This window comes from Chiloscyllium plagiosum, chromosome 4 (assembly GCF_004010195.1).
Source record: "Chiloscyllium plagiosum isolate BGI_BamShark_2017 chromosome 4, ASM401019v2, whole genome shotgun sequence".
In the NCBI taxonomy this organism is placed as follows: Eukaryota; Metazoa; Chordata; class Chondrichthyes; order Orectolobiformes; family Hemiscylliidae; genus Chiloscyllium; species Chiloscyllium plagiosum.
In genome coordinates, this window is record NC_057713.1 from 50,781,786 (window position 1) to 50,797,172 (window position 15,387).

A 15,387-nucleotide genomic window follows, 5' to 3' on the forward strand; every position below is an offset into this window, starting at 1 on the left:
CTCCTTACAGTCACTGAGAGCATTGGCTGAAGAACAATTCAGACATGTCATTTATAGTCATATTGCTGGAGGGGGAGGAGATGGTGGCATCATGGCAAGGTCATTGGTCATTGGACATTATCCCAGAACCCCAGGTAAATGTTCTGGCAACATGGGTTGAAATTACAGATCCCAAAATCTGAATTATTAACAGCTTAATGGTGATTCTGTAACTGTTGTCAATTGTCATTAAAACTCACCTGGTTCAATAATGTTTTTTAATCATAGAATCACTACAGTGCGAAAGGAAGCCATTTGGCCCATCAGGTCCACACCAACTCCCTGAAGAACATCCCACGCAGACCTGCACCTCTACCCTTTCCCTGTAACCCTGCATTTCCCATGGCCAATCCATTGAATTTGCACATCTTTGGATTGTGGGAGGAAACCCATGCAGCCATGGGCAGAATGTGCAAACTCCACACAGACAATTGCCCGAGGGTACAATTGAACCCTGGTCCTCGTGCTGTGAAGCAGCAGTGCTAACTGCTGAGCCACTGTGCTACCTGAAGGACAGGAAATCTGCTGTCATTACCTGGACTGGTGCATATGTGACTCCAGACTCATAGTAATGTGGTTGATTCTTAAGTATCCTCCCAGCAAGTAGGGAAGGGCAATAAATAAAGGCCAAACCAATTACACTAACATCCAATAAACACATTTTTAAAAACCCCAGAATAATTACCCAAGACAGATGCCTCAATTTGTACAGTCATGGAGACTTTGTGCAGTTTTCAAACTGGTGGGTAGGGCTCAATTCCAGGATTCCTGTCCCCATTCATAGATTCCAGAAATTTCACATGTGAGATATGAGACCACAGCCTGCAATCTTGCCCAATGGAGCTGGGCATTTCCCAGCCTGCCACAATTTTTGTAGAGCAGAGTCTGCTTCTCCATTGCTTATGTTTGATGGATCTCAGGGGATTCATGAACTATAGTCTAGATTTGAAAATATTTTAAAAGAAATGTTCAAAAAATGTTACTTAGGCACCTCATGTCCCCTCCATTTCCTCTCAGGATGGCAAATCAAGTCGCAAACCCATTCCAAATGGCACATTATAAACTCTAGTCTAGATTAGAGTGGTGCTAGAAAAGCACAGCAGGTCAGGCAGCATCCGAGGAGCAGGAAAATTCAACATTTCGGGCAAAAGCCCTTCAACAGGAATGCTGACCTGCTGCTGTGCTTTTCCAGCACTATTCTAATCTAGACTCTGGTTTCCAGCATCTGCAGTCCTTGTTTTTACCACATTATAAACTCTTTGCCAGCTCATGGTTATTGTGTTTCCATATACCCAGTATACACTCAGTATATGATCAATGGACTGTCTCAAAACAATGACATGTATGAATTTGCTTTTAAAACAAAGCCATTTATAAATCCTGCAAAGCAATGCATTCTTAAAGGCCTGTAAAAATATCAATTAAATAGACCATTAAAATATTAATAACAGGCACTTTCGCCACTTTTGTAAACAGTAAGATGTTCTCTGTCTAGCAACCAAACAACAACATATTTAAAGGTGGACTCTGATTGTCGCGAATTTAGTCAACCCAGGAGGCTATGAGGAATGATTGGTGAGACACAATTCTGTGATTTCCACTTTATTTCTATTTCTGGCAGTTTCTACCACTCCAGAGTAAGGGTGTGGCAAGCTCTTTTGCATGTAGCATTCCTTTCTTTGCTGGCTCCATTATGAGCTTGGGCACTCCAATTACCTGCACCATCCTCCCTTCCCCCCCCACCAAAACTTTCTATGGAATTGGGCCCCTTTAACAAGGATGTGTGGTTCATAGTGCTTCAAATTCGTCATGAATTACTATGGATCCATAATCTGAAAATAAACTGCTCTTCGAATTCTTTCCTTGATAACATTAAAATTAAAAAATAATCTTTGTTTTTAGTTTCACTGCTTACATGCTAAAGTGTAGGTTAAGTGTGTTTCTGTCTGCCGTGAAAAGAAAATGTAAAAACATTCTTCCAGTATTGAGATTTATTGGAATAACTGGGGTTACGTATTCAAAACTGAAGAAAATGGTTGTGAACTCAACTGTCACAATCTGAATTATTTAAATGTTCACAGCCCTTTCAAATTGGATTGCAGAGAAAATAAGACAGGCCATCTGGTGTAACCTAGAAAAATAATCTGGTCTTGATGTTTCAGTGGACTTCATTATCTGAAACAAGAAAGGTGTGTTATAACAATTGATCTCATTATGTTTGACTGAGTTTGATAGATAGTTTTAAGGAGTTATTTAAGGATTATCTGTTTTTGATCCAGACTCTCATTATATGTTCTTAGAACATATAGACTACTTCAAATGATTTATATGTTTTTGAGTAGATGTTTTGAATGAGGATTTTTTTCAGTATGAAATGTGTTAAATGTGACTCTGTTAGATTGTGGTAACTTTAATCTTGTCTAATGTTAATTTCAGAGACATGGCTCCTGAGATCTGCTGAAGTGCATGCTAAGTGTTTAGTTATGGAGTTTTTATGGGAGGCACAGAGGCAGCATGCGGAGAATTTAGAGTATATAAATGAGAATGCGACTTGGCATGAAATCCTTGAAATCCTTGCATTCATTGCAACATAATCCTAGTAAAAAATATAAAAAGCGAGATTCATTGGAGTACTTTTCTTCTTGGAGAAATTGAGTTGATGTATTTAGTACCATAGGAAGCATTTTAGCCTATGAGCCTGGCCATCTGTTCAGTTCTGTGGCAACATCAAGCCTTTGGGAAAGAGTGTGTCTAAGGAGGCAGATCTGGCAAATCAGGAAGTTTCCTAACTCGACTTTGCCATTCCCTTCAGAATAACCAGGCCGGGCTTATTTATGAAGGCAAAGAGCCTGTTTACCTGAAGGTATCTATTCTGTAAAGATTAAATGTGGAAAGTTATATGTTCTATTTTTCCAAATTGAAAATAAATTACAGCCGTAATATATCTTTTTTATACATAATCTGATTATTTCAGCTTATAGAAATTACTCATCTCTGAAGATTTTTCAAAGGCACCTTACACCATCTGCTTAAATGGTGATGGTATCAGTCTATGATTAGAGACTTATGCTGAGCTAACATGAAAAACGATGAAGAAAATCACTGCTTAGCAGTATCATGATGTGTTTTCCAATATATCATGCTTCGCTGTCCAGGTTTCATGAGGATTAAAGCACTTCTCTGCTGTAATCGTTTGCAGAGTTGTGTTCTTAGTATTCAAGATGTAGATATAACTGGCAACTGTTAGAATGTTGCAGTTTTTGTCATTTTTAATTTCCTTTTGTTCTTGTGATTATATTTTAGATTAGCCATATATGTTGTGAATTGTTGGTAAAATATTATGTAAGATAATGTTCCATTTCTTATATGTGTGACTCCAGATGGATCTCATTTATTGGGCTAAATTTGCTGTTCATCTTACAGATAAAAAGTCTCATGTAGGGGCATATTATAAAAGGGGAGGTGATGGCCTAGTGGTATTATCACTACACTATTACCTAGAACCGCAACTAAAATTCTGGGGACCTGAGTTTGAATCCTGGCATGGCAGATGGTAGAATTTGAATTCAATAAAAATCTGGAATTACGAGTCTAATTATGACCATGAAACTGTTGCTGATTGTCAGGGAGAAAAGCCCATCTAATTCTCTAATGCCGTTTGGGGAAGGAAACTGCCAGCCTTACTTGGTCTGGTGTTATATGTGAGTCCATATCCAGAACAATGTATTTGACTTTGCTCTCTGGATAATAAATGCCAGTCCATATCCCATGAATGAATTAAAATATAATTATATCGAATGCTGAATATCAGAACTGCCTCAAAGATTTACTGCTGTTCACTGACTCAAAGTTTGTTTACAAGGTAAAGAAATACCTTGTACTAATAGTTTATGTTATTGACATCTTAAAGATCTTGGTAGAAGAGGATTTCAGTTCAGAAATAGTGATGTCTTACTGCAGTCTTACAGAACTTTTTTGAGACTGCATCTGGTGTATTGCACACAGTTATGGTCATCTTACCTAAGCAAACTGTACTTGCTATAGAGGGAATGTAGTGGAAGTTCATAGACTGATATTGGGGATGGGTTGAGAGGGTGGTGCAGGAAAAGCACAGCAGGTCAGGCAACATCCAAGGAGCAAGAGAATCGATGTTTTGGGCAAAAGCCCTTCAGCAGGAATATTGGGGATGGCAGGGCTGTCCTATCCAGACAGATTGGTTGACAGGTGTTTCCCAGAAGCTTATGGGAAGCTAGGAAAGAGATTACTGGGCCCCTTGCTGAGCTATTTATATCACTGGGTAAGGTGCCAGGAGACAGGAGGTTAGTTAATATGATACCATTATTTAAGAAAAGCTGTAAGGAAAAGAACGGGAACTGTAGACCAGTGAGCCTTACATCAGTGGTGGGTACGTTGTTGGAGGAAATTCTGAGGGACAGGATTTACATGCATTTGGAAAGTCCCATGCAGGGACTGATAAGGGATAGTGAACATGGCTTTATGCATGGGAAATCATGTCTCAATAACATGATTGAGTTTTTTGACAGAGAAGCTTGATAAACACAGGGCAGTAGACTGTTGCCTACATGGGCTTCAGCAAAGGTTCTACATGGTAGACTTGTTAGTAAGGTTAGATATGGAAATGTGTTGCTGGAGAAGCGCAGCAGGTCAGGCAGCATCTAGGGAACAGGAGAATCGACGTTTCGGGCATTAGCCCTTCTTCAGGAAGGGCTAATGCCTGAAAAGCCTGCGCTTCTCCAGCAACACATTTCCATCTCTGATCTCCAGCATCTGCAGACCTCATTTTCTCAGTAAGGTTAGATCACATGGGATCCGGGGGAGCTAGTCAATTGGATACAAAGTTCGCTTGAAGGTAGGAAACGGAGGGTGGTGGTAGAGGGTTGTTTTTCAGACTGGTGGCCTGTGACCAGCGGTATGCTGCAAGAATTGGTGCTAGGTCCACTGCTTTTCATCATTTCTTTTTATAAATGATTTGGATGTGAATATGAGGCATGATTAATAAATTTGCAGATGATACCAAAATAAGTGGTGCAGTAGACAATGGAGAAGTTTATCTCAGAGTATAGTGGGGCCTGATGGGTCAGTTGGCCGAGGAGTGGCAGATGTAATTTAATTTAAATAAATGTGAGGTGTTGCATTTTTCTGAGGCAAATCAGGGCAAGACTCATACATTTAATGGTAGGACCCTGGGCGGGGCGGGGGGGGGGATTTTACCAAACAAAGAGTCCTAGGTGTACAAATGCATAGAGCCTTGAGAGTGGAGTCAGAGGTAGACAGAATCATAGAAGCCCTACAGTGTGGAAGCAGGCCATTTGATCAATCGAGTCCAACCTGCATTTCCCATGTCTAATCCATCTAGCCTGCACATCCCTCCCTGAACACTATAGGTAATTTAACATGGCCAATCCACTTAACCTGCATTTGTAGACTGTGGGAGGAAATCGGATCACTCTGTGCAGACACAGGGAAAATGTGCAAACTCCATCGACAGTCGCCCGAGACTAGAATCAAACCCAGTTCACTAGTGCCGTGAGGCAGCAGTGCTAACCACTGAGCCACTGTGCTGCCCAAGCAGAGTTATCATTGAGCCAAGTGAATATATTCAGATTGCATATCTATCCCATTTTTACAGCATCAATATTTCAACTACAAAATATGGTAACAAGTCAAGAACTTTTGAAGAGAGGGCTAGTTTAAATAAACACCATTTGACTAGCTGCATTTATAATCACGCAATTCTAATTTCTTAGGAAGCTGAAGCATTTACTTCCGTTATCCTCATTACCTGTTTAAAAGGTCAAGTAATAAGTTTTTAAAAAGTAGCTTTGCCCACATTTAGTATGAGATGTAGTGCTATATTGACATGTCTCAGTAGTAGCGCAAGACAATAATTTTCTCACACTGGTGGACTCTAAATAGATGCACAATCGATATAGACCACTTTCTGTTACCTGAAGAACTGTAGTTATATTTTTGGTATAAATGTTACTTTTTAATCAGTTGACCTGATGCAGAAGTTGAAATACAACTGTATGCTCATTTCATCTTGACCTAACACATTAATGTCACCATATCTCCTTTTCATATCAAATATATCATGGCTGCAGCAGTTATACTACCCACAGAATGACAGACACAGGCCTATCAACAACACCTTGTCACACCAGTGACAGTGGATTTTAAAATAATTGCATTTCTTCACTATCTGATGACAAAAATCTGAAGCTGACAAGAAATTATTTAAGACAGAAATAAAGTTGTGACAGAAATAAAGGTGTTAATATGCTTGCCTTCATTAGTCAGAACATGGAGTAAAGAAGTCGGGACATCATGTTGTGGTTGTATAGGACATTGGTGAGGCCACCTTTAAGATACTGCATACAGCTCTGGGTGTCCTTCTATGGGAAGATGTTAGATTAGAAAACCAAAGATTTGGGTTATAGCGTAATACAGCATAGTTTGGAGTTCAAATCTTCCATAAATGTAATGTAAAACTGAATTCTAACTGTATGTGGTTATCTACAAAGGAATTTGTCATAAAATCATTGCACTAGAAATTATTTTAAGATTATTAATCAGGTTTACAGTGTGATTCCTTTGCACTTAGAGGGAATACTGAAGTTATTGTGTTCAGCCTCCATTCCAAACTGCCTTCCCTGCATATTGACTCCATCCTTCTCTATGGCAACAGTTTGAGACTAAACCAATCTACTTGCAGCTTTGGTGTCATTATAGGACCCCAAGAGGGTGTTTCTGGTTACATTATCATGCCATCACAAAGACAGCTATTTTCTACATAAGACCATAAGACATAGGAGCGGAAGTAAGGCCATTCGGCCCATCGAGTCCACTCCGCCATTCAATCATGGCTGATGGGCATTTCAACTCCACTTACCCACATTCTCCCCGTAGCCCTTAATTCCTTGCCCCTCTACATCTCTACCTTGTCCCCCATGTGCTGAGACGGTGAGCCCTGGTTCGAGACTCCCAACCAGGGAAAATATCCTCCTGCATCAGACTGTCCAACACTATTAGAAATTTATATATTTTAGATTCCCACTCATCCTTCTAAACTCTAGTGAATACAAGCCCAGTCATAGAGTTATGAAGTCATACAACACAGAAATAAATTTTTCAGTCCAACTTGTCTGTGCCAAACAGATATTTCAATCTGACCTAGTCCCATTTGCTTGCATTTTGTCTATATCCCTTGAAGCCTCTTCAGAGTATTCATATCATGTTATTGAGAAAGCGGGGCTACAACTGGCAGCTAGCATGCCTGACTCTGATGTTTTGCCACATTGAGATATTGACTGTTGTGAGTTTACCACCAACAGGGTGTTTTGCCAGATGTAACAATGTTTATGTCATCTCCAGTAAAATAACAAACTGAGTGTGAATATTATGGTATTGAAGAATCCGACAGACCTTGGGCCAATTTACCCACCCATTTGTTTTCTGCTGTGAGGACAAGACTAAAATACCTTTTATACCTTACATACCCACGGATATTGCAGGGCAGATTGCACATTTTGAATACCAACAAACTCTAACTGCTGAATCCATTTAAATTATTGAATGAGACTATCCAATCGCTGGAGGTCACTAGCACAGGTAAACTGACTTTGAACAGTTGACTGCCCGAATTAAAACAAGCATCCTCATTTAATTAGATAAGTACCATTAAACAACGTGTTCCTTTGTTTTGCTTACTTGCTACGTACTCTGTAGAACAATTAATGTTTCATTTGTAGAAAATAAGCACAGGAGTTTAATGCAAGAAACCATAGTGCAGCTCATTTGCTTGATATTACAGTGTTTGAAAGTGGTTTAGATCTGGTGACAACATGAGTACAAAATAAGACCTTAAAGACCTCTTCAATAGTTATATTATGCCCATGTATATGTAACTTCTGAAATCAAAATAAAAGGAAATTTGATAACAAAAAAAATACCTAATTGTACGTATGTTGCTTTTTGACATTCTAGCACCAAAACAAGCAAAGTATAATTGTAAGTATAGTTATTTACAGATTCTATTAGAAATGTTGGGATAGATAGCTGATAAAATGTGTTAAGATAATGTTACCCCATTTTTATTTGATAATCATGATGTATATTGTACTCGATATAACATTTATTTAATTACATAAAAATATTCCTCAACTTATTTTCCTTAACAGTCACTGGTGAGGCTTAACTGAAAAATGCAGCTACAAGACCATTATAGAATTACAACCATTTGAAAGTGAAACCTCTTGCTTAAGTTGTAATATAAAAGGCAATTTAGTTCATTCAGAAATTACTGCCAGACATGTTCATTCAGACACTGATCATTAGTTAAAAGATTTGAAAATGAAAAACCATAAAAATGAATGCTTGTTTCCCCAAGTGTCTCATCAAATCATGCTAACCAAGAAAGTTCCAAGCTTGATCCTTGATCTGTGACATGAACTGCCCTCAGTTGGAGCAGCAGTGTAATCATAGCCTTTAGCTATCCTAAATTAGCCAGCTCGCTGTGATTGCTATTCACTGATTCATGCTGGAAGGTCTGTCTGTTGATGTGCAGATGTAAAGCGAGAACAAGATGGTATACAGCTGTGACGCTTTACAAAGCTTACCAGTACTCAGTCTCCAAGTTGATATATCAAGAATGGCTACTTCAACTAATGTATCAATGGAACACTGACATACATGAAATTATTTGCAAGTTAGATGAGAAAAGCAGAAAGGGATGTGAAAAGCAGCTCAATAAACAAAACCTAACTGAAGTAGGAATTATCAGTATCAGACTTCTTGTTTTATACTTTAAAATCTATTTTCCTTGCCCAATTGTAATTTTCCTCTGCCATCAAGTCGTAGACTAACTCCTAACTCCATGTTAATTCATTATGTCAATCTTACTGATGTTAGAAGAAAGCAAAGCATTGTGAGGTTGTAGAATTTACCTTTTTAATTCATCCATCTGTGGGTTTGTAAGTTTGTAAAGTGGGATTTAAGTTTGTAAAATCATGATGGAGTGAATAGCCAATGTCTTTTCCCCAGGGTAGAGGACATAAGTTTAGAGTGAGAGGGGAAAGAGACCTAAGGGACAACTGTTTTCATGCGAAGGGTGGTGCATATATGGAATGAGCTACCAGAGAAAGTGGTAGAGGCTAGTACAATTGCATCAATTAAAAGACATCTGGATTTGTAAATGAACAGGAGGGTTTAGAGGGATATGGGCCAAATGCTGGCAAATAGGACTAGATTAATTTAGGATATTTGGTCAGCATGAACAAATCGGAGAAAAGGGTTTGTCTCCATGTTGTAGAACTCTAGGACTGTATGACTCTTCATGGCTAGGCCAGCATTTATGACCTATCCCTAATTGCCTTTGAGAAGGTTGTAGTAAACTGTCTTCTTGAACTGCTGCAGTATATCTGCTATAGATGTCTGCACAGTGCAGTTAGTGAAGGAATGGTGGAATGGTTCAAGTCAGGAATTTATGTGAATTAGAAGAGAAGTTTTCAATTGGCAATTTTCCCATGCATCTGAGATCCTCGTTCATTTACTAGCTCATGCTGTGTAGGTGGTGTGCAGACTTTGAAGAGACAAAAGGTGATTTAAGATTAGATTCCCCACAGTATGGAAACAGGCCCTTCAGCCCAACAAGTCCACACCGACCCTCTGAAAAGTAACCCACCCAGACGCATTTCCCTACCCAATATTTACCCCTGACGTGGCAATTTAGCATGGCCAATTCATCTGACAGGCGCACCTTTTGGATTGTGGGAGGAAACCAAAGCACCCGGAGGAAACCCACGCAGACACGAGGAGAATGTGTCACAGACAGTCATCCAAGATGGGAATCGAACCTGCTAACCACTGAGCCATCATGCCACCCTTACTCACCACAGAATCCCCAGCCTGGGATGGCCCTTTCTGCCACAGAATTTATATGCCTTGTCCAGCTCATTTTCTCGTCAGTATATTGATAATGAGGAATTCAGCGAAGGTAACACAATAGAATGTCAAAGGGAGATTAATGAAGTCTGTCATCTTGGAGATTGGTATTACCTAGCACTTGTGTGGTACAAATGTTACTAGCCACTTATCAGCCCAAAGCTGGATGTTGTGAGGTCTGGTTGCCCATGGATGACTTTAGTATCTAAATAGTTGAAAATGGTGCTGAACATTGTGCAATCATTAGTGAACATCCTCACTTCTGACCTTTATGATGGAGAGAAGGTCATTGATGAAGCAGCTGAAGATGGTGGGACCTAGGACACTCCCCTGAGAAACTCCTGCAGAGATATCCTGGAGCTGAAATGACCATCTTATTTTTTGTGATAGGTTGATACCAACCAGTATAGTATATTTCCACTTCTATGCTCCCTCCTCTCTGATTCCCTTTGGTTCCTGTTTTGCTATGGCTCTTTAATGCTATACTTGGTCTAATGCTGCCTTGGTATCATGCACTTTTGTCTTGCCTTACCTCTTGTGTTCAACGCATGTGTTTAGATTGAGGCTGTATTGAGATCAGGAATTGGGTCTAGTGGAACCCAAACTGAGTGTCTGTGAGCAAGTTATTGGAAGTGGTAAGTGCCACTTGGTAATGATCCCTTTCATCACTTGGCAGGAGTAGACTGATTGGTCATTAATTGGCCAGTTTGGATTTGCCCTTCTTTAAGTGTACAATCAATACATGTTCAAAATTCCATATTGCTGAGTTAATAACTTCACTGGAGTGGTTTGGTTAGAGGCACAGTTATTTCTAGAGCACAAGTCATCAGTCCTACTGTCAGAATGCTGTCTGGGCCCATAGCCTTTGCAGTATCCAGTGCCTTCAATTCTTTTTTGATATGACATGGATTGTATCAAATTGGCTGAAGGCTGGCATCTGTGATGTTCAAGTGGAGGTCTAATTGGATCATCTACTCAGCACTTTTGGCTGAAAGCATATGCAAATGCTTCAACCCAACCTTTTACACAAATGTGTTGGGCTCCCTCATCTTTGATAATGGGGGTATTTGGAAGCATTCTGCTCAATAAGACATCTATAAGACAAAGTTCCGAAGGAATTAAATGCATAATTATGACTTGCAAACAACTTTGGGTTCCTAGTTGTTTTTGTATTATCATTATACATAATTATACAGAATCATCATACAATGCAACTTTTTTTGAATCTCATCAAACTAGGCAAACAAGAAAATAATTTCACCTAGAAGCAGTTGTCCAATGTTGACATTAGTTGATTTAGCTGGGAAACTACAATTCACATCAAGGCCATGGGCGAAAGAGAGGGGGACAAATAAACACCAAGAAATTGGTTGTGTACTTCACTTCTGTCTGTGTAACAATTTATGATAGCTTGTAATTATAACTCTTTCAAAAAGTAGAGGCATTTTAAGTAGGAGGAGGTGTAGGAATTTAAGTCTGAGAGTTAGGACCAGGCCTTTCAGGTAGCACTTCTACACACAAAGGTGCGAGATGTTTGGAACTCACTTCCACAAATAGCAGTTCATGTAGGATCAGGTGTTAATGTTTGCCAAGCTGAGAAGTTGATTTGCAGACGTTACATCCCCTGCCTAGGTGACCTCTTCAGTGTTTTGGAGCTGCCTGTGAAGTGCTGCTGTACTGTGTCTTCTGGAATTTATTCAGTTCTGTTCCTGAAACAGGAGGTTCCAAAACACTGAGGATGTCACCTAGGCAGAAAACGAAACATCAGCAAATCAACTTCCCAGCTCGGTGAACATACTCACAATCTGTGCTACAAATCTTTATGCACACCTTGATCAGTTTTTAATTTTAAATCTTAAAAAAACACATTTTTTGTAAAATAATGGAATTAAGGGATATGGGCTAAAGGCAGTTCGGCCACAGATCAGCCATGATCTTATTGAATGATGGAGCAGATTCAAGGGGCTGATTGGCCAATCCTGATCTTAACTCCTATGTTCTACTCCTAACTTTGGATCAAAGTCTTCCGTGAATGTTATTTTCTATCACCTACTGCAATGAGTTTTCATGCTTTTTCAGGTTGGATCTGGAAGGTTTATTTATTGGATTGAGTAGCCCATCTTTAATGTTATTCATTAGTCTTGGTCAATCACTGGCAGGTAAAATAAAGGAAAATAAAAAGAAACCCGAAGTTGTTTTACAAGTATGTTAAAGGTAAAAGGATAATGAGGGAAAGAATAGGGTCTATTAAGTGGTAATCTGTGGAAGGAGCCAGAGGTTTTAAATGAGTACTTTAAGCTGGTGTTCACCAGTGACAGGGATGCTCTAAGTATGGAAATCACGGAGAAGGTCTGTGATACAATTAAAGAAATTAGCACAAATAGGAGGGTCTGAGTGGTGTGGTAGGTTTGAAAGTCGATAAATCTCCAAGCTGGATGAAATGTATTCCAGGCTATTGATTGAGGCAAAGGAGAAAAGCCAATGTGGTACCATTATTCAAGAAGGGAGCAAGGGATACACCAGGAAATGACAGGTCAGTCTGTCTTACCTTGGGGAAGCTATAGAACTGATCATGAAGGACAGAATTAATCTGCCTTTGGAGAAGCAAGGGGTTAATCAAAAACGGTCAGCAAGGTTTTGGTAAGAGTATCTCATGTCTGACCAATTTGATAGAATATTTGGAAGAGACAGGTTTGTAAATGAGGGCAATGTTTTGATATATTCTACATGGAGTTCAAAAAGACTTATGATAAGGTTCCACTTGGGAGACTGATAGTAAAGGTAAAAAGCCATGGGATCTAAGGAAATTTGCCAAATTGGATCCACAATTGATAAGGTAGTGTTTTTTCGTCTCCATCAAGTGGGTCCTACAGACGTCAGTGTTGGGGCCCTTACGATTTGTGGTTTATATAAATGATTTAGACTTGATCACTAAGATTGCAGATAGTACTAAAATTGGCAGGGTGGTAAATAGAAATGAGAATAGCCTTAGTTTGGAGGAGAATACAGATGGACTGGTCAGATGGGCTGCTCAGTGGCAAATGGACTTCAATCCAGACAAGTGTGAGGTGATGCTTTTGGGTAGGACAAATAAGGCAAGAGAATACACGAAGAACAGTAGGACTCTGGGAAGCACAAAGGGTCCTTGGTTTGCATGTCTATTGGTCCCTTAGTGTATCAGGACAGGTGGATAAAGTGATTAAGAAGACATAGGGTATACTTGCCTTTATTAGCAAAGCATAATGCTTAAGAGCAGGGAGGTTATGCTGCAACGCTATGAAATGTCAGTTAGATTACTTACAGTGTGGAAACAGGCCCTTCGGCCCAACAAGTCCACACCGACCCTCTGAAGAGCAACCCACCCAGACCCATTCTCCTACATTTACCCCTTCACCTAACACTACGGGCAATTTAGCATAGCTAATTCATCTAATCTGCACATCTTTCGACTGTGGGAGGAAACCGGAGCACCTGGAGGAAACCCACGCAGACACAGGGAGAATGTGCAAACTCCACACAGACAGTTGCCCGAGGTGGGAATTGAACCCGGGTTCCTGGCGCTGTGAGGCAGCAGTGCTAACCACTGTGCCACCGTGGTTAGGCCACAACTAAAATATTGTGTGCAGTTCTGGAATCCACATTATAGAAGGGATGTGATCGCATTGGAGAGAGTGCAGAGGAGATTTATCAGGGTAGTGTCTGACCTGAGTTTTAGTTCTGAAGTGAGATTGGAAAGACTGAGGTTGTAGTTCTTAAAGCAGAGGGGTTGATTGGCAGGAGGGAGTGGGAAGCCTGATACAGATGTCTAAAATTCTGCAAGGCATATATAAGGTAAACAGGAAAGAACATTTTCACTTGCTGGAGAGATCAGTAACCAGGGTCATAGATTCAAGGTAAAGGACAGGAAGTTTAGAGGGCTGTAAGGAAAATCCTTTTTCACTCAGAGGGTAGTGGGAATCTGGAACACCATGCCTGTAGGACTGATAAAGGCAGAAACCCTCATAATAAACATTAAAGAAGTATTTAGATATGCATTTGTGATGCCAAGGCATACAAGGCTATCGGCCAAGTATTGGAAAATGGGATTAGAATAGAATAGTTGTTGTTGTCTGGCATGGACATGATGGGCCAAAGGGTCTTTTTTCTGCACTGTAGACCTCAATGAATTTGACTTTTACCTCATATTTTTTCATTATTACATCTCAAACTGCTCTTCCTGACCAGTTTCATCCTTCCAGATATCCCATCACCAGTGTCAAACTAATTCTCCAAATTTTCATTATTTGTATCCGTTCCTTTATCAGTTAATTATATCTAAGACAATTCGTCAAGCCTGTTAGCAAGCTGTTAGTAATGGCCATTCAGTTCAATTGCTCTTATTTCTTACCAGGTCATTGAACTATACTGCTGTTCACTAAAGTAATTTCTAATATTATTCCACACACGAGTGAATTCACATATTTCAGCAAACAGCTTAATTAGGCAAGGTCAAATGAAAAGCCTAGCACAGTTTTGTAAAAGTGTCTGACGGTTGTGATCACATGGGGCATTGTCAGAATTTGGGTCACTTTTCGGCCTAAACACCATTGTCAGCATCTAATAATAATTATTCCATTAACTTTGTTCCAAGGGAATGACATCCTGAGCAGTTGCCAATAAAATAAAACTTACAGCATTAACCTTTTGTTTTAACCTATGTCAGGTTAATTTTATGTTACATGTGTAAAGACCCAAATTTCCTGAGCAGCAATAGCAGCAATCTCATTGCCTTGTAAATTCCCCAGACTCAATGGTGTTAAGTATTTCTGCTGTGGTTGGCTGATCTGGGTTTCAGAGAAATGGGCAAAGGAGCATCCCTCAGGGCCGACTTCAAGAATGGAGTAGAATAAGGATAAGAGTCGCGAGTGTGGCACTGAAAAAGCACAGCAGGTCAGGGAGCATCCGAGGAGCAGGAGAATCAATGTTTCGGGCAAAAGCCCACAAGATCCCTGCCTTTCTATAACATTAGCTGCCATTTGGTAATTTTAAAGATGAAACTTTATTGCTGGAACAGCACAGCAGGTCAGGCAGCATCCAGGGAACAGGAGATTCGACGTTTCGGGCACAGGCCCTTCTTCAGGAATGAGCAGAGAGTGTTCAGCAGGAGAAGATAAAAGGTAGGGAGGAGGGACTTGGAGGAGGGGAGTTGGAAATGTGATAGGTGGAAAGAGGTCAAGGTGAGGGTGATAGGTCGGAGTAGGGTGGAGGCGGAGAGGTCAAGAAGAAGACTACAGGTCAGGAAGGCAGTGCCGGGCTGGAGGGATCCGGCTGAGACAAGGTGGGGGGAGGGGGGATGAACAAACTGGTGAATTCCAAGTTCATCCCCTGCGGTTGGAGGGCTCCCAG

General features: G+C 40.2%; 1 protein-coding gene across 11 annotated transcripts in view; it reads left to right on the forward strand.

The window, feature by feature from the left end:
* The window catches only part of dlgap1a (discs, large (Drosophila) homolog-associated protein 1a), a 767,710-nt gene that overhangs the window by 637,748 nt on the left and 114,575 nt on the right, over nucleotides 1-15,387 (forward strand). For 10 of the 11 annotated variants that reach the window (XM_043688191.1, XM_043688189.1, XM_043688201.1 and 7 more), the window contains one exon: nucleotides 8,047-8,070. The exons of the other annotated variant lie outside the window; for it this stretch is intronic. In XM_043688191.1, the coding sequence (XP_043544126.1) occupies nucleotides 8,047-8,070 (24 nt within the window). The remainder of the gene's footprint in view (nucleotides 1-8,046; nucleotides 8,071-15,387) is intronic. 11 annotated transcript variants of the gene reach the window in all.